At 41.5% G+C, this 23,120-nt stretch overlaps 1 protein-coding gene across 1 annotated transcript in view; it reads left to right on the top strand.

The window, feature by feature from the left end:
* Nucleotides 1-23,120, top strand: part of LOC144783054 (mitogen-activated protein kinase kinase kinase kinase 5-like) — an 834,532-nt gene that overhangs the window by 620,207 nt on the left and 191,205 nt on the right. Inside the window, exon 22 of the mRNA XM_078662226.1 lies at nucleotides 1,034-1,110. Within this exon, the coding sequence (XP_078518352.1) occupies nucleotides 1,034-1,110 (77 nt within the window). The remainder of the gene's footprint in view (nucleotides 1-1,033; nucleotides 1,111-23,120) is intronic.

Here is a 23,120-nt window from a genome sequence, read left to right on the forward strand (position 1 = left end):
CGTGCTAAATCTGCACCATTTTTTTTTTTAATCAGCAGCTGTTTTCAAATGCTTTCGACACAACCAGTGCTTAATTTGAGACTGCGGTTTCCGGTGCTCAGTACTGGCACCTAATCATCAACACCAAGGCTTTTCAGTACCAGTTAAGGAAACATTTATGGCACAGGGAGAATAAGTGATTTGACCAGAATCACATCCTAAGACGAGACTTGAACCTAGGGCCAGATGTAGGTAGGCATTTACCGGTTGGTAACGGCCGAATTCGGCCGTTACCGACCGGTAAAAGCCTTTTGAGATGTAGGGCATCTCAAAATACAGATTCGGTAATTTTACTGAATCGGTAAATTTACCCAATTGTTAAAATTACCGATTCTGTATTTTGAGATGTAGGTGGCACTGTAAACAGTACCACAGGGCTTTAAAGATTCGTATTTTACCACCAACTATTAGTTGGTGGTAAATAACGAATACCTGTGTATATGCAAATCTGTGCCTGTACACCTGTGCCATGTGGCACACATACATGCCCTAAGGGGGTGCAACAGGGTGTCAAAGTGACACCCTGCCACCCTTGAATCATTCGATATTTACCGAATCTTAACGATTCGGTAATTATTACCGAATATTTACCTACATAGCATTTACCGATTTGTAAATACCGAATCGGTAAATGCCATTTACCTACATCTGGCCCCTAGTTCCTCAGCTCCGAAGTATGCCTTCTTTGCCTCCTAGTTTCCTAGTTGACCCTGTTTGATTGCTTTGTTCTATGCAAACCTGTTCTGGTCCAGCTGCATTATACAAATATTTAAATAAATAAATATCAATTAGGAGACCACATGACTAGGAATTCAAAGCATACTGGACTTCCTTTGGCCAGACATTTTTAATTCAGAAAAGTAAGCTGCTTTATGACAAATATAGAATCACATCGACAAATAGCTTCACACGACCAAGTTCAATGAGCCAAAGCACTATAACATTACAAAATTTCACAAATATTTACAAGTTTGCATGGTTTGTTTTCCTGCAGAAACTCACCTAATCCTGGGCTCAGAAGAAGGGATCTTTACTTTGAATCGGAGTGAGCAGCAAGCTACGTTAGAGATGGTGAGGCATTGACAAGTTGGGCAACCACACACAAAAACTGCATCCATTCCTGGATCCCAAAAATATTGTTCTTCATTGGTAATCTGGTATCAAGAAGTCAGTTCAGTTCAGTCTTTTTAAAAATGCATGACTAGGATTGCAGCGAATGCCTTCAAGTGTGTGTACTGGGAATATCAAAGCCAGAACATTGATTGGTCACAATCTCGTGACCAGAATCTCAAGATACAAAATATCGAAAGGTACGTTTGAATAGATTTTCTATACATAACTCCACATATACTTATCTTAATGAAGATATATATATATATATATATATATATATTGTTTTAAAGCAGTTCCCTGCATGCTGGCCGTGACTTTGTGATTTAGCCAGTGATCAAGGGCAGAGTGCTGCCCGAAACGCGTTTGGCTCCTGTATTTGCACGGAAGGAAGGAGCATGTTCTGTTGCAGCCCGCAATAAATGAGGAAGTTCAACTCTCTTGTTTGAAGGCGTTTTCTTAAGGGCAACCTTTCGTTTTGTGATGTTAATGCGGCTTTGCTCAGTCGCGAAAACGCCCAGCTGCCTAAAGCGGACCTGCGGTGCCTGGACTACCGGGGAGCCGAGAGGACAGAGAGTCCCGTGTTGCGGATAAAGCTAACAGGCAACTGTAACAATGTTTTCCTTCTGGAAGTAACCCACATGGGTAATAGACAATCTAATTTGGCAAAACTCGGCTTGCACCCACTGGGGAAAACGAAGGGGAACCACGAGTACCAGAAGGCATCTTGGCCTACGCCCACTGGGGCGGGACTCTAATAATTGTTTTAAAGCAGTTCCCTGCATGCTGGCCGTGACTTTGTGATTTAGCCAGTGATCAAGGGCAGAGTGCTGCCCGAAACGCGTTTGGCTCCTGTATTTGCACGGAAGGAAGGAGCATGTTCTGTTGCAGCCCGCAATAAATGAGGAAGTTCAACTCTCTTGTTTGAAGGCGTTTTCTTAAGGGCAACCTTTCGTTTTGTGATATATATATATATATATATATATATATATATATATATATATATATATATATATATATATATATATATATATATATATATATATATATATATATATATATATATATATATTACCTACTGGCGATAGCCAGTAGGTATATATAGTTAGGATTTGTTTCCTATGGGATTTTTGAAAATTCTATGTCGAATAACTTTGGCGTTTGAGGACAGAATTGGCTGAAATGTTCAGGAAAATGGAACATTTTGTTTCTGAGCAGCCCCTGAAAATTTGGGGGGGTTTCGTCAAGGGGGGGCCGAGAAAAAAGGGGGGTCCCAAAACGTGTTTTTCCCATGCAATTTTCCATAGGGCGGTTGGCCTCACTTTTAGCCTGAACGGCTGAATGGATTTACACCAAACTTGGCAAAATTGTAGGGACTGGTAGCCCGATGTGCCTTTGCTATGTCTCAAGATATAGGCTCCAGTGGTTTTTACGAAAATTAACTTTGAAAAATATATATTGGGCTACATTGGGCTATATATATGTTGGAGCCCAAATGTAGCCCAATGTAGCCCAATGTAGCCCAATGTAGCCCAATGTAGCCCAAAGATGGCCACCAGAGACAAAAAAAAACAAATGTAGCCCAAATATCAGCCAGATGTAGCCCAACTATAGCCCAATGACAGAATGTCCCAGAGTGTTCTAAAGAACAACTAGAGTGCTAACAGTCCTACGTATTACAAAGGTATGGCACACCTGAAGCCATCTTGATTGGAATAAAGTGGTAACTCTTAAAACATTTAATTTAAAAAGGAAGAAAATGAGGGGGTTCATTTTGCCATAGAAAGTATGATTAGCAAATATATGACGAAATCCCGCATACCATCAGTCCGCAAAAAAAATCCCGCATGTACTATTAGGCCGCAAATTAAAATAACGAAAACTTTTAGAGCGAATATGCCTTTAGCATACACTAAACAACTAAACTACCCTAAACCCTAAAACACTACCCCCAGCATGACCCTACACTACACAAACAGTACAACACTACCCTAAACCCTAAAACACTACCCCCAGCATGACCCTACACTACACAAACACTACAACACTACCCTAAACCCTAAAACACTACCCCCAGCATGACCCTACACTACGCAAACACTACAACACTACCCAAAACCCTAAAACACTACACCCCAGCATGACCCTACACTACGCAAACACTACAACACTACCCTAAACCCTAAAACACTACCCCCAGCATGACCCTACACTACACAAACACTACAACACAACCCTAAACCCTAAAACACTACCCCCAGCATGACCCTACACTACGCAAACACTACAACACAACCCTAAACCCTAAACCACTACCCCCAGCATGACCCTACACTACGCAAACACTACAACACTACCCAAAACCCTAAAACACTACCCCCAGCATGACCCTACACTACGCAAACACTACAACACTACCCAAAACCCTAAAACACTACACCCCAGCATGACCCTACACTACGCAAACACTACAACACTACCCTAAACCCTAAAACACTACCCCCAGCATGACCCTACACTACGCAAACACTACAACACTACCCTAAACCCTAAAACACTACCCCCAGCATGACCCTACACTACGCAAACACTACAACACTACCCTAAACCCTAAAACACTACCCCCAGCATGACCCTACACTACGCAAACACTACAACACTACCCTAAACCCTAAAACACTACCCCCAGCATGACCCTACACTACGCAAACACTACAACACTACCCAAAACCCTAAAACACTACCCCCAGCATGACCCTACACTACGCAAACACTACAACACTACCCAAAACCCTAAAACACTACCCCCCAGCATGACCCTACACTACGCAAACACTACAACACTACCCAAAACCCTAAAACACTACCCCCAGCATGACCCTACACTACGCAAACACTACAACACTACCCAAAACCCTAAAACACTACCCCCAGCATGACCCTACACTACGCAAACACTACAACACTACCCAAAACCCTAAAACACTACACCCCAGCATGACCCTACACTACGCAAACACTACAACACTACCCAAAACCCTAAAACACTACACACCAGCATGACCCTACACTACGCAAACACTACAACACTACCCAAAACCCTAAAACACTACCCCCAGCATGACCCTACACTACGCAAACACTACAACACTATCCTAAACCCTAAAACACTACGCCCAGCTTGACCCTACACTACGCAAACACTACAACACTACCCTAAACCCTAAAACACTAGCCCCAGCATGACCCTACACTACGCAAACACTACAACACAACCCTAAACCCTAAACCACTACCCCCAGCATGACCCTACACTACGCAAACACTACAACACTACCCTAAACCCTAAAACACTACCCCCAGCATGACCCTACACTACGCAAACACTACAATACAACCCTAAACCCTAAAACACTACCCCCAGCATGACCCTACACTAAACAACCACCACAACTCTACACTACACTAACACAACACTACACTACACAACACTACACTACACTACACAATCACTAACCCACGAAAAAATTAACACAAACCCACTTACCTCTCTCGTCATCGTGGTTTTCACAACGCAAATGCATTTACCATACATGCCTTTAAAACGTAATTCTTTGTAAAAGCATGCGCGATAAATGCACATGCGTTTTGAAAAAATGCGGGATAATGGTATGCGAGGTCAATGACCTTGCGGGATAATGGTATGCGGACTGAAAGTCTGCGGGATAAAAAATGCGGGAAAATGGCTGCAAACCATGATTAGCAGCAGACTTCCCTGGTGAGCACTAGCTTTACTACAGTGATCTAATGAGCAACTAGAGTGCTAACATTCAGAATTTATGGCAAATGTGTGACACATCTGAATGCCTTCTTGATAGAACCAAAGTAAACAAGCATTGAAAATGCAATAGATCTCGCCCTCGTTTAAGTTAAAGCCATTCTGTTTGTAATGAGGTGGCTTTTTAGCTTTGCTTTTATTAGTGTTTTTAAAACTTTCATGTAAATAACATGCATATGTATGCATATATGTATATGTATGCATGCATTTATATTTATATAGATATGCAGATTATATATGTTTATATATGTATATTACCTACTGGCGATAGCCAGTGTGTATATATAGTTAGGATTTTTTCTCTATGGGATTTCTGAAAATTCTATGTCTAATAACTTTGGCGTTTGTGGACGGAATTGGCTGACATTTTCAGGAAAATGGCACATTTTGTTTCTGAGCAGCCCCTGAAAATTTGGGGGGGGGTTTCGTCAAAGGGGGGGCCGAGAAAAATAGGGGGGTCCAAAAACACGTTTTTCCCATTCATTTTTCCATAGGGCGGTTGGACTCACTTTTAGCTCGAACGGCTGAATAGATTTACATGAAACTTGGCAAAATTGTAGATATGGTTTGCCCGACGTGCCTTTGCTATGTCTCAATATATGTGCTCCAGTGGATTTTGAGAAATTAACGTTTAAAAAAATATATATATCTGTGACAGCGCTCCGGTTAGCCCCCCGGTTCGCGTACCTGACGCGTAACGGAACTTCGCGAAGCGAAGCTGATTGGCTCTCCGGTGTCTGTCAACATTCTAAACAGTCCGGAGCGGCCGCCATCTTGTCTCTCGGTACGATCGAGAGACAAGATGTGGTGAAAAACGAAGGGGGAAATGAAGGAAAGGGGGCAAGGTAAACCCCTCCTGACCCCCTAGGATTGATGAGGGGGATATTAAAGTCCCCCGCGATTTTTCGCGGTAGAGGCGCTTCCTGGTACGCGAACCGGGCAGCTAACCGGCAGCGTAACGGGAGTCCGCCATCTTGTGTTTTTGGAGCGTCCGGTTCGCGTACCGGGTAGCGTCCCGGTAAGCGTAACAAGGGGAAAACCAAGAGAAACAGTAAAAAAAAATTAAGGGAATAGATTTCCAGCAAACTTGGCAAAATTGTAGGGACTGTTTGTTTGATGTGCCTTTGCAAGGCCTCAAGATATGTGCACGTGTGGATTTTGTCTAATTAAGGTTAAAAAATATATATATATCTGTAAGCGTGCTCCGGCACGCTTACGTTACGGGTTTTGTTTGCGCTGCAGAGCCGATACGTCACGGTTATGCGACGCGTCATGAGGCGTCTCACGTGGCTACGTGATACGTCACGTAATAAAGAATATATTTTACAGCTATAGATATTAGCTTTTAAAAAACCAATGAAATTCACTGAAAAAACCATAGGTTATAGACCATATATAGTTAGGAATTTGCATTTACAAAACCTTGAAAATTCACTGAAAAAACCATAGGTTAGAGACCATATATAGTTAGCTGGACATTTTATTGACATAAAACCAATGAAATTCCATATATAGTTAGTTTCACTAACTATATATCGCGCACCCGCAATCCACTGCTGATGATGTCACATATTACATCATTCATGACATGGTCAGTGACATCACTGATGACATCACTGATGACATCTCAAATGACATCACTGATGACATCACTGATGACATCTCAAATGACATCACTGATGACATCATGACACACCAATACCAGTTACTACATACGCACTCACTGATTCCTACGTCTACACACACATTCACTCATTCACCCATACAATCACTCATACATACAGTCACTCATTATTACAACACTATCATATGCACTCATACACCTATGCAGACACTCACACACTGCCACTCATCCATGGAGTTACTCACACACCTAGTCAGTCCTGTAAAGAATCAATCACACTTCCATTTCCTCATCTATACAGTTAAACACAGAACACCATACTTCAGTGACATCACTGATGACATCACTGATGACATCTCAAATGACATCACTGATGACATCTCAAATGACATCACTGATGACATCATGACACACCAATACCAGTTACTACATATGCACTCACTGATTCCTACGTCTACACACACATTCACTCATTCACCCATACAATCACTCATACATACAGTCACTCATTATTACAACACTATCATATGCACTCATACACCTAGTCAGTCCTGTGAAGAATCAATCACACTTCGATTTCCTCATCTATACAGTTAAACACAGAACACCATACTTTTCACACATATACTAACACATACTTACTCTCTTATACAATCACTGATACAAGTACACATTGATATGCACAGAGTCACACACCTCCCAGCCAGCCACACACACACTCAGTCTTCCATACATCCACTCATTCTTCAATATGTAAAACATATTTAAACTTTACAAAAACACACAGACACTAGATGATGTCATCAGTGATGTCATTTGAGATGTCATCAGTGATGTCATCAGTGATGTCATTTGAGATGTCATCAGTGATGTCATCAGTGATGTCACTGACCATGTCATGAATGATGTAATATGTGACATCATCATCAGTGGATTGCGGGTGCGCGATATATAGTTAGTGCAACTAACTATATATGGAATTTCATTGGTTTTATGTCAATAAAATGTCCAGCTAACTATATATGGTCTCTAACCTATGGTTTTTTCAGTGAATTTTCAAGGTTTTGTAAATGCAAATTCCTAACTATATATGGTCTATAACCTATGTTTTTTTCAGTGAATATATATATATATATATATATATATATATATATATTACCTACTGGCGGTCGCCAGTAGGTATATATAGTTAGGATTTTTTCTCTATGGGATTTTTGAAAATTCTATGTCTAATAACTTTGGCGTTTGTGGACGGAATTGGCTGAAATTTTCAGGAAAATGGCACATTTTGTTTCTGAGCAGCCCCTGAAAATTTTGGGGGGGTTCGTCAAGGGGGGGCCGAGAAAAAAGGGGGGTCCCAAAACGCGTTTTTCCCATGTTAATTTCCATAGGGCGGTTGGCCTCACTTTTAGCCCGAACGGCTGAATGGATTTGCACGAAACTTGGCAAAATTGTAGGGACTGGTAGCCCGATGTGCCTTTTGTAGGTCTCAATATATGTGCTCCAGTGGATTTTGAGAAATTAACGTTTAAAAAAAGATATATATCTGTAAGCGCGCTCTGGGCAGCGCTCCAGGACGCGTACTTTTCGCGCAACGGAGCTTTGTGAAGCGAAGCTGATTGGTTCTCTGGCGTCTGTCAACATTCCAAAAAGTCCGTAGCGGCCGCCATCTTGTCTCTCGGTAGGATCGAGAGACAAGAGGAGGCCAAAACAAAGGGGCAAATAACCATAAGGGGGCATAGTAGATCCTCCCTGACCCCCTAGGTTTAATGTGGAGGCTTTAAAACGGCCCCGCGGCAATGAAAAATGAATGATAGACTTTTCAAATACTGTTGTTAATTGATTGTTGGTTTTGTTGATTATTTTTTTATTTTTTTTATTTTTTAAGGATTGTTTATTGTGTTTAATAATTTATTAAACTTTCTAACGCGGCACGTCATATGACGCATTACGCGACAACGCAGGTCCAGAATATAGTCAAAATGTCTCCACCAACCAGCGGACGGCACACAACCCCTTTCAGCAGGCTAAATAGTTCTGTTAAATGACAACAGAAGGGACAGGCAACAAGAACCATCAGTCAAAGAGGGGAGGGCAAGTTCTTCTCTACCGGGTCACGTTGGAGCGCTACCGGAACTGATCGAATTGGTAGTCTACAGTGTTTCTGGATGTTTCAGACTGAAGCTGGCGTTAGCATGAGAGCACCACCATTTCGTAGCTCCGTCGTGGCCATTCCACGAGCAATCATGCTAGGCGCTCCCCACCAGAAGCCTGCGGGAGTCGGGGGCCCCCAAGACTTTTGTAGAATCTTCAAGGATGAGGGGACGCTTTCGAGAATGGAGCCCAAGCTCTAGCAGACAAGCGTCCGAGTTCCAAGGTGTCGCAGGCCCATTTTAGTGGACCACGCCCAAATCAGAAGAGATGGCCGCCATTTTGAGAGTCCTGTGGCAGCCGCCTATCGCTGCACCGCAAGAGCGGGAGCAACTCAAGTACATGGTGAGCGAGACGCTGTAGTCGAAAGAGCGGGCGGTAAACAGCTGAATAGCGGAAGAGGCACAGTGTAGCAAAAGCGGGCTGAATGGCAAATGAAACGGAAAAGGGGTGCCCCACTACAGCGTGTCTTTAGGTGAAACGGATTGTGGGACAAGGTGAAGAATGGAAGAGTCACCAAAAGGAAAAAAGTTCCGCTTGACCCCGGGAGCCGGCCACCTATGTCGGGGGCGATCTCAGGCCACACCAGGGCAACACGACTTGGGGAGGGGGCCGGAGCCAAGCGCCCCCTCCGAGTCCGCGACATGACACCGTCCCTCGGGGGCCTCCGTCAAGCGGTTCAGGGTGGCACCGCATCACAACAGCCCCCACTTACTTTAAGAATAGTGAAGATGAAGCAATAGCAAATAGGCTTCAGACAATGTTACAAGCACTCCTCAAAACTTTGAACTTTCAGAGTGCATGAGTTGGGACAGCGAGGGGTGATTTGGTTTCTCGGACTGTTTTTCTGGTCTCTCACCACTGGCATACTTTAACGTTTTCTTGTTTCTAGGACATTAATAGGTTTTATCATTACGTTATGTTATCGTTTCTTTGTTTGTTGTTTAATAAAAGTTCATGTTCATCAGTGGCCTACTGATTTTCGTTTTCCTATTTTTTTCTTTCCAGGTTGTTTCATGGTAAAGTTTCTGTTAACAGGATACAGTGATCACTTCGTTATTATTGCATATGTCCTTTTCACTAGGGGTGCTCTCTGGTCGGGCCAGATGACGTATCTCTAGTAAATGGTCCGGGTGAAAAAGGTGCATCAATCAGTGGGGAGTAGATAGGCATGACAGATTACAACGGGGGAGAAAGGTCCGCATTACGTACCCTTTCACTACTTGCAAAGATTTTCCTACGTTTATTTGCAAACAGGGAATACCTCCAAAAAGAACTAATTCCCAAACAGTCAATGTTCGGACAATCAATCAATCAATGAGGAATGAAATAGGTACGACGTGTTAAAGGCTTGCGTTACCTACCCTTCACTATCTGCAAAGGGAGAGAGAATATTCCTATTCTTCCTCGTTTGCAGGTAGAGAAGATCCTTAAGAGAATTAACTTCGAACAATTCAATGCTCGATTGAAACAATCAACAAGGGGTACTGTGAACACAAATGAACGCCGCTTATGTACATACGCATTGCTATTTTCAACAGGTTGTTCCTAATGTTTCTATTTTAGCGAGGTCAAAAAGAGATCCCATTAGTGGCCTACTGATTTTGCTCGATTCCTTTTGTTTTTTTACACGATTTTTCGCTATCTGCAAAGACTAAACAGAGTATTGCGACTCTGTGCTTGTTTGTAAATAGAGAATGAACCAAAGAGAACAATCAATCAAATGGAGAGAGAAGCAGGCACGACGTATTACAAAGGGGGCAAAGGGCTGCGTTAACTACCCTTCACTATCTGCAAAGAGAGAGTACTCCTAATAGAAATGAGGGGTGGGGGGCAGTATTCAAAGCAGATCAGTGTGCATAAACACGAAAATGTTTTTACTTACCACGTACTTGACATTCGACAGCTTATGATATTTGCTATTAAAAAACCATTGAAATTCACTGAAAAAACCATAGGTTATAGACCATATATAGTTAGGAATTAGCATTTACAAAACCTTGAAAATTCACTGAAAAAACCATAGGTTATAGACCATATATAGTTAGGAATTAGCATTTAAAAAACCTTATTTTACTCACACAAAACCATTGAAATTCCATATATAGTTAGTTGCACTAACTATATATCGCGCACCCGCAATCCACTGCTGATCATGTCACATATTACATCATTCATGACATGGTCAGTGACATCACTGATGACATCACTGATGACATCTCAAATGACATCAATGACCACATCACTGATGATATCATTCATGTGACAATACAATGCATCTCCTCACGTTTTAATATAACCTCTGTTTCACCCAGTGTTAAATACAGAGTATAATTTTTGAAACCATTGACACACCAATACTAGTTACTACATACGTACTCACTGATTCCTACGTCTACACACACATTCACTCATTCACCCATACAATCATTCATACATACAATCACTCATCTTTACAACACTATCATATGCACTCATACACCTATACAGACACTTACACTCTGCCACTCATCCATGGAGTTACTCACACACCTAGTCAGTCCTGTAAAGAATCAATCACACTTCCATTTTCTTGTCTATACAGTTAAACATAGAGCACCTTACATTTTCAAACATACACTAACACATACTTACTTTCTTATACAATCATTGATACAAGTACACATTGATCGGCACAGAGTCACACACCTCCCAGCCAGCCACACACACACTCAGTCTCCTATACAAATACTTGGACAATCAATCAATAACCCATATAGTTAATCATATAGCTACTGATCAACACATGCAGCAGTTTACAGAACAACAGACATAATGATGCACAAATTAAGACAGTTTAGTCACTAACCCATGCACTCAGTGAGACACATTTAATCACTCACTCATACATTCAGTCATGCACCTACTAAATCCTTCGTCCAGACACTTATACATCTACTCATTCTTCAATATGTAAAACATATTTAAACTTTACAGAAACACACAGTCACTGGATGATGTCATCAGTGATCTCATCAGTGATGTCATTTGAGATGTCATCAGTGATGTCATCAGTGATGTCATTTGAGATGTCATCAGTGATGTCATCAGTGATGTCACTGACCATGTCATGAATGATGTAATATGTGACATGATCAGCAGTGGATTGCGGGTGCGCGATATATAGTTAGTGCAACTAACTATATATGGAATTTCAATGGTTTTGTGTGAGTAAAATAAGGTTTTTTAAATGCTAATTCCTAACTATATATGGTCTATAACCTATGGTTTTTTCAGTGAATATATATATATATATATATTGCCTACTGGCAGTTGCCAGTAGGTAGATATAGTTAAGACCTATTATCCATAGGAAATCCGCAACAATATATTTGGAATAACTTTGGTGCCGATTGACGAATCTTCACAAAATGTTTAAATCTTTTGGCCAACTCCGGTCCGCTCCTATCCTTAAAGTTTCAGGGTGATTCGTCAAGCGGGGGCCGAGAAAAAAGGGGGGTCCTAAAACGCATTTTCCTCATGCAATTTCCCATAGGACCTTTAGCTGCAGCTACAGCCCGAACTGCTGAACGGAATTACACCAAATTTGGCAAAGAGGTAGTCCTTAGTTCAGACTTGTGCCTTTTGCTTAAATGGTGTAAATCCGTTCAGTAGTTCCTGAGAAAATGACAGTTAAAGTCATTTATATATCTATGGGCACGAGAGATCCGCGGAGGGATCCGCGTACCCTAAGAGAAGCCTACGCGCACCCTGCCGTGCACGAGCTGTAATTTAATTGGCTGTAACATTCCAAAGCAGGAAGTGTTGGCAGACATCTTGTGCCTCGGTAGAACCGAGGCACAAGAAACCCCCAAAAAATGTCGCAAAATGCAGGTCCCACAAGGGAGGATGCGCGCAGGATATGCGCATCCTGCCGATGAAAAAAACGGTTATTTCGTGCCCATGAGAGGTCACCCTCCATGTGTCTTTATGGGGTCAGGACACCTGTATGCTGACCCCTTCTGTGTTTTGACACCTCATTTTTCCCTCCCAGAGCCAAGCAACAAACAAAATGGCGGCCACAACTATCCATTCAGCTTGCGGCCAGCCAGTCAGGGCTCTGCTTTTCCCCAGATCCACATATATCAATAAATCCCCTGTTGGGTAATTCGCGTCCCTAGATATTTATAAATTTCTTTTTTAAACATCTCCTAAATTACTTAACAGATTTTCTCCAAACTACAAAATGTGTCTTTCTAGATAAGATCTGCCTGTGTGCAAAATCTGGTGTAATTCCTTTCAGCAGTGTGGGCTGTAGTTATGTCTAGAAATTGCAAAATCCCCATAGACAGTACAAGGTGAAAAAGTGTTTTGGGACCCCCCCCTTTTTCTCACCTCCTTCTTAACGAATCACCCTGAAACTTTCCAGACAGCAGTTAAAGTAACTAGTATACTAGTTTTGAAAATGTCATCAAGATTCGTCAAATGGCACCAAAGTTATTAGCAAAATATATATATTTTTATATATATATATATATATATATATATATATATACTAGCAGAATGTGTGTAATGTGTGTATTTGGCAAGGGTAGACAATATTTTTTGTTTCATTAGAATAAGGACGGAGAAGGCCCAGCTGCAGCCCTGGTTGATGTTAGCAGGCGCGTATAATTGGTGTAGTGATCCGCCGCCTGCGCCCGGCTACAGCCCTGGTTGATGTTAGCAGGCACGTGTAATGTCGTTGAATGAGAGAGTTATCAGCCGCGGGTAAATCCGTTTAATGAGAGAGTTGAGTGACAGCAAGTAGGAGAGGCTGCAGTAATTGTCCCCGCAGACACGCTCATTTGCATGTTCCCCCGCTTGAGGCCCAGATGCAGGCCTGTTAGATGTTAGCAGGCGCGTGTTCCCCCGCTTGAGGCCCAGCTGCAGCCCTGGTTGATGTTATCAGGCGCATGTAATTAGTGTACTGATCCGCCGCCTGAGCCCGGCTAGAGCCCTGGTTGATGGTAGCAGGCGCGTGTAATTTCGCTGAATGAGAGAGTTCAGTAACAGCGCGCAGGAGACGCTGCAGTAATGTTTCTTACCAGGCCTCCAGGTGAACGCGTTTGTCATGCCCCCAGCACAAAGACACAGCAGACGATCTTCTGATTAATGTACGACCCACATGGCATGAAGGGCGGAACATAGCACACGCCCCCAGCGTGCCCTTCATGCGGCGCAATTGCGTTCACATGGCATGAAGGCCGGACACATGCCCGCAGCGTTTCTCACTCCCCCAGCATGTCAAGCCCCCAGCGTGCCCCTTGATGCTGCGTAGCAACGTAATTGGCGCTTGTATGTACGACTCACATGGCATGAAGGGTGGACACACGCCCCCAGCGTTTGTCACGCCCCCAGCGTTTGTCACGCCCCCAGCACACGCCCACAGCCCACGATGTGCTGGCCATACCACACGCCCCCAGCGTTAGTCACGCCGCCAGCCCACGCCCACAGCACACCGCAGACACGCCCACAAGGGACTACTTTGCTGGCACGGTTCTTTTACCCTTTAAATGTATAGAGGAGTTGGCCTAACGGCTAAGGCGCTCGATCTCGGACCTGGGGATCTGGGTTCGAGTCTTGGTAACGACGCCAAACATCCTGTGATTCTGGGCAAATCAATTAATCTCCCCGTGCCTAACAAAAATGAATGTGTGTCCTCATGTAACGTAACTGGTGCTATGTAAAGCACTCTGATACCTGATTCAGTTCGGGTCAAGTACGCACTATATAAAACTCTGTAAAAAAAAAATATATATATGGTGGCCGTCTGCATGGCCTAAGTCCTTCTGCTGCAACTGCCCTTTCCAACGCTGTATTGGGTGTTGTGATTGGTGCTGTGGTTACTAAGATTACCCGCCTCAAAGGTTTGGGCTCTCTCTTTATAATATTAGTATGGATATCTATATCAGCATCGGCTCCCCATTTGGGGCATGGGGGTGTTGCCCAACTGCTTTCTCGCAGTGCGAGAAGGCAGAAACATAAATGCTAAAAACTACCATTTTATGTTTCTGCTTCTCACACTGCGAGAAAGCAGAAGTGCCTGGTTGGGGGCGGGCGGTGGGTGGTCCTACTCAAGGGCAGGGGGAGTGACTTGCCCACTGTTGTGGATACTGACTGTTTGGTTGGCCCTGGGGCCAACCAAACAGGACCCACAACAGTGGGCAAGCCACTTCCACCCTGCCCTCGAGCAGGACCGCCCACTCTCCCTTTTTCACTATGTAGGCTGCTCCATGCAGCAGCATACATAGAGAAAATGTCCGGCTGGGGCGCTCTCCGCTGCGCCTCACTAATCACAACGCTGCCATTACAGTAATGTGATTGGCGGGGGAGAGGGAGGGAGGCTGCCTTTCCTGATGACGATGAGAGCTGCAGGAATTGGAAAACGCAGGACGGCGAGAATTGGGACCCATCCAGAAGCTGAGGTGGTGTGGGACAGTAAGATTTATTTTATATATTTTTGTATTAAGCCCCTCCCGCCTACCCCATTCCCCCCCCCCCCGCGACAGCAAGTTTTTAAGTACCAACATTGTCAACCTGTAGGAAAAGGGACATACAAAAGCATTTTACGCACAACAACACAAGGTAGTTTAGTGGGGAAGCTAGAATCAGAAGGGTTCTCAACTCCACTTCTGGCTTTGTTCTTTGTATTCTGGGATATGTAGTTTTGATTTTCGCAATCAAAACTGCTTAGCCAAAAATTAAAATAAATAAGCAGGACTGTGAAAGATTCTGAACATCTAACATCGGGCATCTTGAAATCTTGGACTTAAACACACTCCAGTGTTTTTTACTTAAATTTACTCTTCCAAATGCTTCTATATCTCTCTTAGGTTTGGATTGTTTTATATTATCATGATTTTAGGGCGCCCCCTGCTGACATTTCTCTGTATTTTTAAAGTTGTTTAATTTTTTGATGGTCAGTGGCGGACGTGTTGGTAACACATTAAGGCTGCATCAGACTCTGTCCAGGAAGACTGCCAGCCTGTCTGGAGTTTGTACTCTTGACAGGAACCAGGGGTGTGGAATTTATTAAAATATCTACTTGTCCATGAGCCAGGTTGCTTCATAAATCTACTTGTTCTGTAACAAAATCCACTTGTCCCTTTGGTGCCATGTAGTGCGTGACAAATTATGGCAGCAATATAATTATATGAGCTATTATATAGCCTCTCTGATTATGCCAGAACTCATACCATAGTAGTGTTTGAATACTAGCAATCCCTTTATGTTACCACGTTTCGGCAGATCTACATACTGGGACTAAAGGTAGTGGTAAGCAATAGTTCCAGGGTTGAAATGCCCTTTTGAGCCTGTGCAAATCTACTAACTTGCATGTTTAAGGATTTTCAACAACTTTTCTCAATTTTTTTCCTATCCTGAGAAATGTTGGAAATGTACTCTTTATAATGGCAGACGTACATCTTCTTCCAGAGTTGGGAAAAAAGTGGTTGGAGGGAAAATGAACTTGCAAACACTCAGATTTTTGCATGAGCAAATCTGCACATGCATATTTGATCATGCTAAAATGCAGGTAACAAATATTTTCTAGGAATACAATTTCTTGCCCTACTTCAGTAAATTCACGAAAGCCATATAGCTGCACTTGAATGAATTTTGATCTTTATTGTTTAGTTAATTAAAACCATAACAAACTTTCTTTACTATTTCCTCGCCAAGGATAAAATAACCTAAACAGAAAAATCAAATAGACATTAATTAAAATAAAAGCAAATTCCAATAATAACTTTCTTAAAACCATTCAAATAAAAACTTCCTTCAGGCTTAGTCCTCAGTCTTGATAAATCTTAAGTGTTACATAGTCAATGACGTATTTGTTTTCAAACCTTTTTCAAAGGCCAGCAAGAACTTTACCATCTTACAGTTCATTTGAGGAGCTGTAGAGTCCAGGCCTCCGATTACTGCTGTCCTGCATGTGCGTATTCTCTTGACCAAAAAGATGTTCTTCAAGAAAAGCGCACGCTCCCTACTCAGCTTTTTACAATGACATATTATATGAATTAAATCTTCCTTAGTGTAACCGCAGAGGCAACAATCAGTAGATTCAACGTGCTTCCATGTTGGACCATCAGCAAGAGTTGGAAATCTGCCGAAACGCAAAGCTAAATATAAATATAGAATAAGTTGTATCCAAATAGGCCGCTGGAGTAAGAGTTTTGTAACTGTTGATCACAGTCCATGAATGGGATCGATGAGAAAATATTTTTTTGTCTGTGATCAACGAGTGAAAATTAGCGGCTTTATTTAATGCCTGTTTAAATGAGGTAAACTGTAAATATTTATCCCATAAGTTGGTAGTGCAAGTTAGCTCCAATGTACGGGACAAAAATGTATTTGCCTCTGAGTTTTTTTGTAATTCCAGCTCCTGCCATAGGAATTTATTAAGATTATTATTGTTGATGGCATTTTCCTTTATTCGGTACCAGACCTTGATGCAAGTGTACAATCTACCCAGCGATTCCTTCATTATGTTGTTGTTATGTTGTTATGTCTTGTAAAGCGCATGGCTACCCCAGCAATGGGGTGTCCCAGTGCTGTAGACCACTGGGGAACCCGTCCTGCCTTTTCCTGTGAGATTATCCCTGCTGGGTATCTCCAAGGTGAAACCAGGCATCCCCGGTGTATGTGGGGGGCTGTTGTGGAGATGAGGCAAGCTAATGCCCAGAGTTGCCGAGTGTGATCCCTGGTTAGAGTAGGCAACGAAGCGAGAATTATCGAGTCCGCTGACCCTGGCCCATTACCCTGCCGCGTCGGCAATTGAACCCTGGTCCCGGGCCGTCCTCTGCTTCCGGGTCTGCCGCCTCTAACCAGTGAGCCACACCACTCCACTACTATTATTATTATTATTATTATTATTATTATTGTTATTATTATTATTATTATTATTATTATTATTATTATTATTTATTATTATTATTATTATTATCCATTATTATTATTATCCATTATTCCGAATTCTAGCCGCATTTGCGCTGATGATGTAGACCTTGGAAGTTGGAAGATCTTTTTATACATTTTAGTAATTAGATTGTTTAAAATTTCGGAATCCTTACCATGCATAGCAACACTTGCATAAGCTAAAGTGGGTAACGTTTTACTTGCCATCACAGTTAGGAGCGGTTTTAACGATGGGCCTTCCAATTTTTTTGACAGTGTGCAAAATGCGAATTGTAAGGCCCCTGCTCTTTTCGTTAAATATTTTTTCTGCTCGTTTAAGGCAAGATTGTCATCAATGTAATAACCCAGGTATTTATAATAGGATAGCCTTTCCAGATGTTTTCCTTCATAGAGCATATTATAATGTACTGATCGTCGGTTAGTGATTATCATTGTTTTGGTTTTGGAGGAGTTTAGAGCCATATTATTGGTAGTCAGGAAATGTGAGGTTACTGTTAGCAGCCTAGACAGATCAATTTTTGTTAAACTCAGAAGCACAATATCATCTGCGTATGCCAGGTGAGTACGTTGAAATTTGCCCAATTTCGGGGAATGTGCATTACAATTATCTAATTTACCGGAAAGATCAGAAATAAATAAATTGAATAAATGTGGAGCCAGGACGCAACCCTGTTTTAGTCCAATTGTGGTATACACTTTTCTAGATAAGCGGGATCCATCCCCTAGTTTTACTTGCGTCCAAGTGTCTGAGTAAAATAACAACAGGCCCCTTAATATGCTCTCCGGAATCGCCCATGCTCTTAGCTTTGCCCACAACAGGTTCCGATCCACACTATCAAAGGCCGCTTGCAGATCAATAAAGCACAGGTGCAAGTCCTGTTTTGCGCGCTGGCATCTTTCTGCGACCATTGTGATTGATAGAATGTTTGAAATTGTTCCGATCCCCTCTCTGAACCCGGTTTGATGTATAGGAATCAGTTCTCTTTCACTCGACCAATTTACCAGATCTTTTAGGACCAACGATGCGAAGTATTTAGCTTCCACATCCTGTAGTGCTATTAGTCGGTAGTTGAGTGGATTAGATCTGTCTCCACCTTTCGATATGGGCATAATTATGGATCCTTGCCAGCTATCCAGAACTTGGTTGTTAATCTGCACATCTGCAAATAGTTTCTCGAAGTGTAGGCTCCAAATGTCAGGTGCCTGTTTGTAGGTAGCTTGCGGAATACCATTCGGCCCCGGTGCCCCATTACTTTTGCCCTTTTTGATTATTTTTTTTTATCTCATCCACGGAATAAGTACCATACCTAGCCTTAAGTAAAGATGTTTCGGTTGGGACTATTGTTAAAGGGAGACCACGGCCTTCTTCTTCAGTTATTGATTTGTTAGGATTTTTCAAAGCGAGTTGTTTCCCTGGAAGGTTGGATACATTTTCTTTGAATTTTGACGAGAGAAAGGTAACCCATTCTGATTCCTACACGTTGGAAGTAATAATATTTCAGACTCTTGTTAATTGATTTATTATTTTCCCAAATGTATTTGAATTTGGGACCTTGGTGCTATAAAGCAATTTAGACCAAAAACTCTCCTTTTTCCTTTTAGTAAATTCCCAGACTTCCATTTTGTATCTTTTTCTTTGTTGCAGAAATATATCCAATTGGCGTCCATCTTTGTCAAGCAACTGCAGCTTCTTATGGGCTTTACGCAAGTCCCTTCTTAAGTCTAGCAACTCCTTCGGCAACTTACTATTTGGCCCAAATGTCTTTTCCTTTGCATCTGATAATTTCATTTTTGTCTTTAATTTTTCCAAAAAGAGGGACCATGCTTGTATTATATTCGTTGGGGCGTTCCCTAAATCATCCAGCATCTTCTCTATTATCGAGAACCATTCATTTTTATTTTTATTTGTCCAGATTATACGTTTTTGATTAATTGTCCCTAGTTGGCCCCCTAATATATACGATGGTTGGAATCTTTCCATGAAGAAGTTGAGTTTAATGTGTTGCATCCCATGATCACTCAAGGGGGTGTATTCGATATAAAAACTCACTAGTAAGGGGATTAATGAAAGACTCACGATGGTAAAGTTCAATGTTGATTGGGCATGTGGGCCATAATAAGTTTTTTTTGGCGGACGATCTTCCTCAGACCTACCATTGAGGACTCGCATACCTAAATATTCAAGGTCTGTAACCAATTGAATGCCGACTCAGTCCTTGCGAATCCTCACCCCTCCTTGGAACTGTTGGGGAACACACCAATACATGTTGTCTGCTGATTATATAGCTGCACTTAATGCAAGGACATATGCCAAGGGCTCTGTGTGGGTCAGTCTCTCCCTCTCTCCCCCTCTCTCTACCCCCTCCCTCTCTCTGCTTCACTGTGAGTGATCGCATTCTGCTTTTCGCAAGGAGCATTATCGGCACACAAAGTAGTTGTGTTCAGTGCCAATAACTAATGTGGTAGTGTGTGCTTTATTGAGTCAAAAAACTATTTTTGCATTTGCCAATGTTTGTTATTATGGTGAGAGTCCGGCAGCTCTCACATCAATAAGATTTTCCAAAAACCATGCCCAAACAAGTCACGCATTGCCAAAACTAAAAAGCTGACCACCAATTTCAGACCAACTGGATTTGCCAACGCTTTTTTATTTTTATGTTTCATTAATCTTATTGAAACTGGTTACACTGATTTTCAAATATGAATATTTTTGAGAAATACTAGCATGCAGCAACACATTTTACTAAATGATGCTGCAATGAAATGGAACCTGAAATTTTACGGTAGTTTAGCACAATGTATTTTTTTCCCTTCTTTAATTTTTTTAGGAACATTTAATATTAAAAGTAAAGATTCATTAATCTTGTTTTCAAGCTTCTGCAAATATTTGCATATAATCAGAGAGCATTCTGGGACCATTATGCATAGTCTCATATTGCTAAACTTTGAAACCATGTGTACACATTTTTATACTGTAACCCCTGTCAGTAGTGCAGTCAGAATGTACATTTACTTAGAGCGCTCACCCTAATAATAAAAGCTTTAAATTAATTAACCATGAATCCAAGTTTTAACAGCATTAACATATGCACACAAATATTTTCTTAACTGTAGGCAGAACCCTTCCATGATCCTTAATGTGGCACTGCAAACTGGCAGCCAAAGGGTGTGTGCTGCAGGGGGTTGGGCCTACTTGTCCCAAGGACAAAATGCGCATTAAAACGTGTTGCCCTTGACCCCATACAATATGTCCTGGGCGTCGGGCTATAAGAATTCCATACCCCTGAGGAACAAAGACACACACTTCACCAATACCGATAATCAGGCCTTATACAATTGTGCTTAATTTAGATCATGCACAGGCATGAGGCTTTGTTTCCCAGCATGCATAGCACCATGTCATGCCAACCTCGTACACACCTACTGCTTACACAAAAAAACACACGCAGGCACCTGGGGCACTCCTATGCACTCACAGTGCCTGGCAGGGCCTCCTTTTCATTGCCGTTGTAGAAGCATGCCTAAAACGTGCAAAACGCATTCACACCTGCAGCTTCATAGACAAGGGCACTCTGGACTACTGACAACATCCAGTGAGTGTGCATATGCATGTAGGTGTTACCAACAGTGCCCATCGAAAGACAAATGGCTGGCCTTCTGTAAACCCAGCAGCTGATATTGTCTCTGTTCTTAAAATAAAGCCATTTTCTGGCTTTAAAGGTCGGGAGTCTCCTGCCCAAATCAGGTCTAATCTCTGTTGACATGTATGAGTTAGCCATGAGTCCTGAGATTCGCCTCACCACTTTAAAATGTTAAAGCCACCACTGATCTATACAGCCGCGGTCGGTAATGGGTGTACCTGCAGGGCGGTGACGTGGGGAGGGGGAGGGGCCGGTTGGGGGGGGTAGTAATATATGGATTACGGGGCTTTACAGGTAAGTAAACATATAAATAAATAAAACGAATTTCGTTGCATGCACTGCATCCCCAAAAGCAATGCAGTGCGCGCAACGAAATTCTTTATATTAATTTATATGTTTACTTACCTGTAAAGCTCCGTGATCCATAGATTGGAAATGGAGGTAAGAAATATCGTTTTTATAATATCGGAGTTGGTAATATCGACAGTCATAATATCGTTGTTCAAAATATCAAATTTATTTTTAGTGTTTTAAGTGTTAGTAAATGTGCTAAAAGTATATAATATTTTTGTAATGTATGTAGGGATTTTTTTTAAAGTAATGAATTTTATGTTAAATTATTTTTGTGTATTTTAATTCCGTAGCGGGTTGTGGGTTTATAGGGGAATAGGGTGGGAAGAAATGTAATTTAAATTAATTAATTAATAAATTAATTAATTATTATTTTGTTTTAATTAATTAATTATTAATTAATTATAAATTAATTAATAATAAGTAATTATGTATTGATAGTTATGTAAATTGTGTTAAACAAGTTATTAATTAGTTATTAATTTGATATTAATTATTAATAATGAATATGTTAATTGTGTACTTTGTTTAGGAGTGGGTTGAGGTTTTATAGGGGATTATGGTGGGAAGTATTTTAACATTTATTAAAAAAAACATTTTTTTATATATCCTTTATTTAAAGTTATTTTATAGTGTTAATTGTGTGAATTAATTTATATTTGACGGTTATTCGTTTTATTTTTAATTGTTATTAGTTAATTAATTAATTGATAATTAATTATGTCAATTTATTAATATTTTACAATAGTGGTGGTGACGTTTATAGGGGAATATGGTGGGAGTTAAAATATTTTTTTAATGACTTAATTGTTACTTAATGTTAATTATACTGCAGGAGTAAGAATACCAAATTAATCCTCGACGCTATCCAACACTTTCCCTACTGTTATACTTGGTGGAGTGGGAATCGTAAATTATTTCTACCTGCTATCCAACACTTTCCCTCTTCTTGCACACGCTGGAGTGGGAATAGTCATTTTTACCCACCCCCTTTCCTACACTTTCCCTACTGTTGCACTCTGTGGAGTGGGAATAGTCATTTTTACCCTTCCACTATCCAACACTTTCCCTACTGTTACGCTTGGTGGAGTGGGAATAGTAAATTAATCCCACCCGCTATCCAACACTTTCCCTACTGTGGCACTCGCTGGAGTGGGAATAGTAATTTTTACGCGCTCGCTATCCAACACTTTCCCTATTGTTGCACTCGGTGGAGTTGGAATAGTAATTTGTACCCTTCCGCTATCCAACACTTACCCTACTGTTACACTTGGTGGAGTGGGAATAGTAAATTATTCCCACCCGCTATCTAACACTTTCCCTACTGTTGCACTCGCTGGAGTGGGAATAGTAATTTTTACCCACCCGCTATCCAGCACTTTCCCTACTGTTACACTCAGTGGAGTGGGAATAGTAATTTTTATCC

Source organism: Lissotriton helveticus, chromosome 9 (genome assembly GCF_964261635.1).
Source record: "Lissotriton helveticus chromosome 9, aLisHel1.1, whole genome shotgun sequence".
Classification (NCBI taxonomy): domain Eukaryota; kingdom Metazoa; phylum Chordata; class Amphibia; order Caudata; family Salamandridae; genus Lissotriton; species Lissotriton helveticus.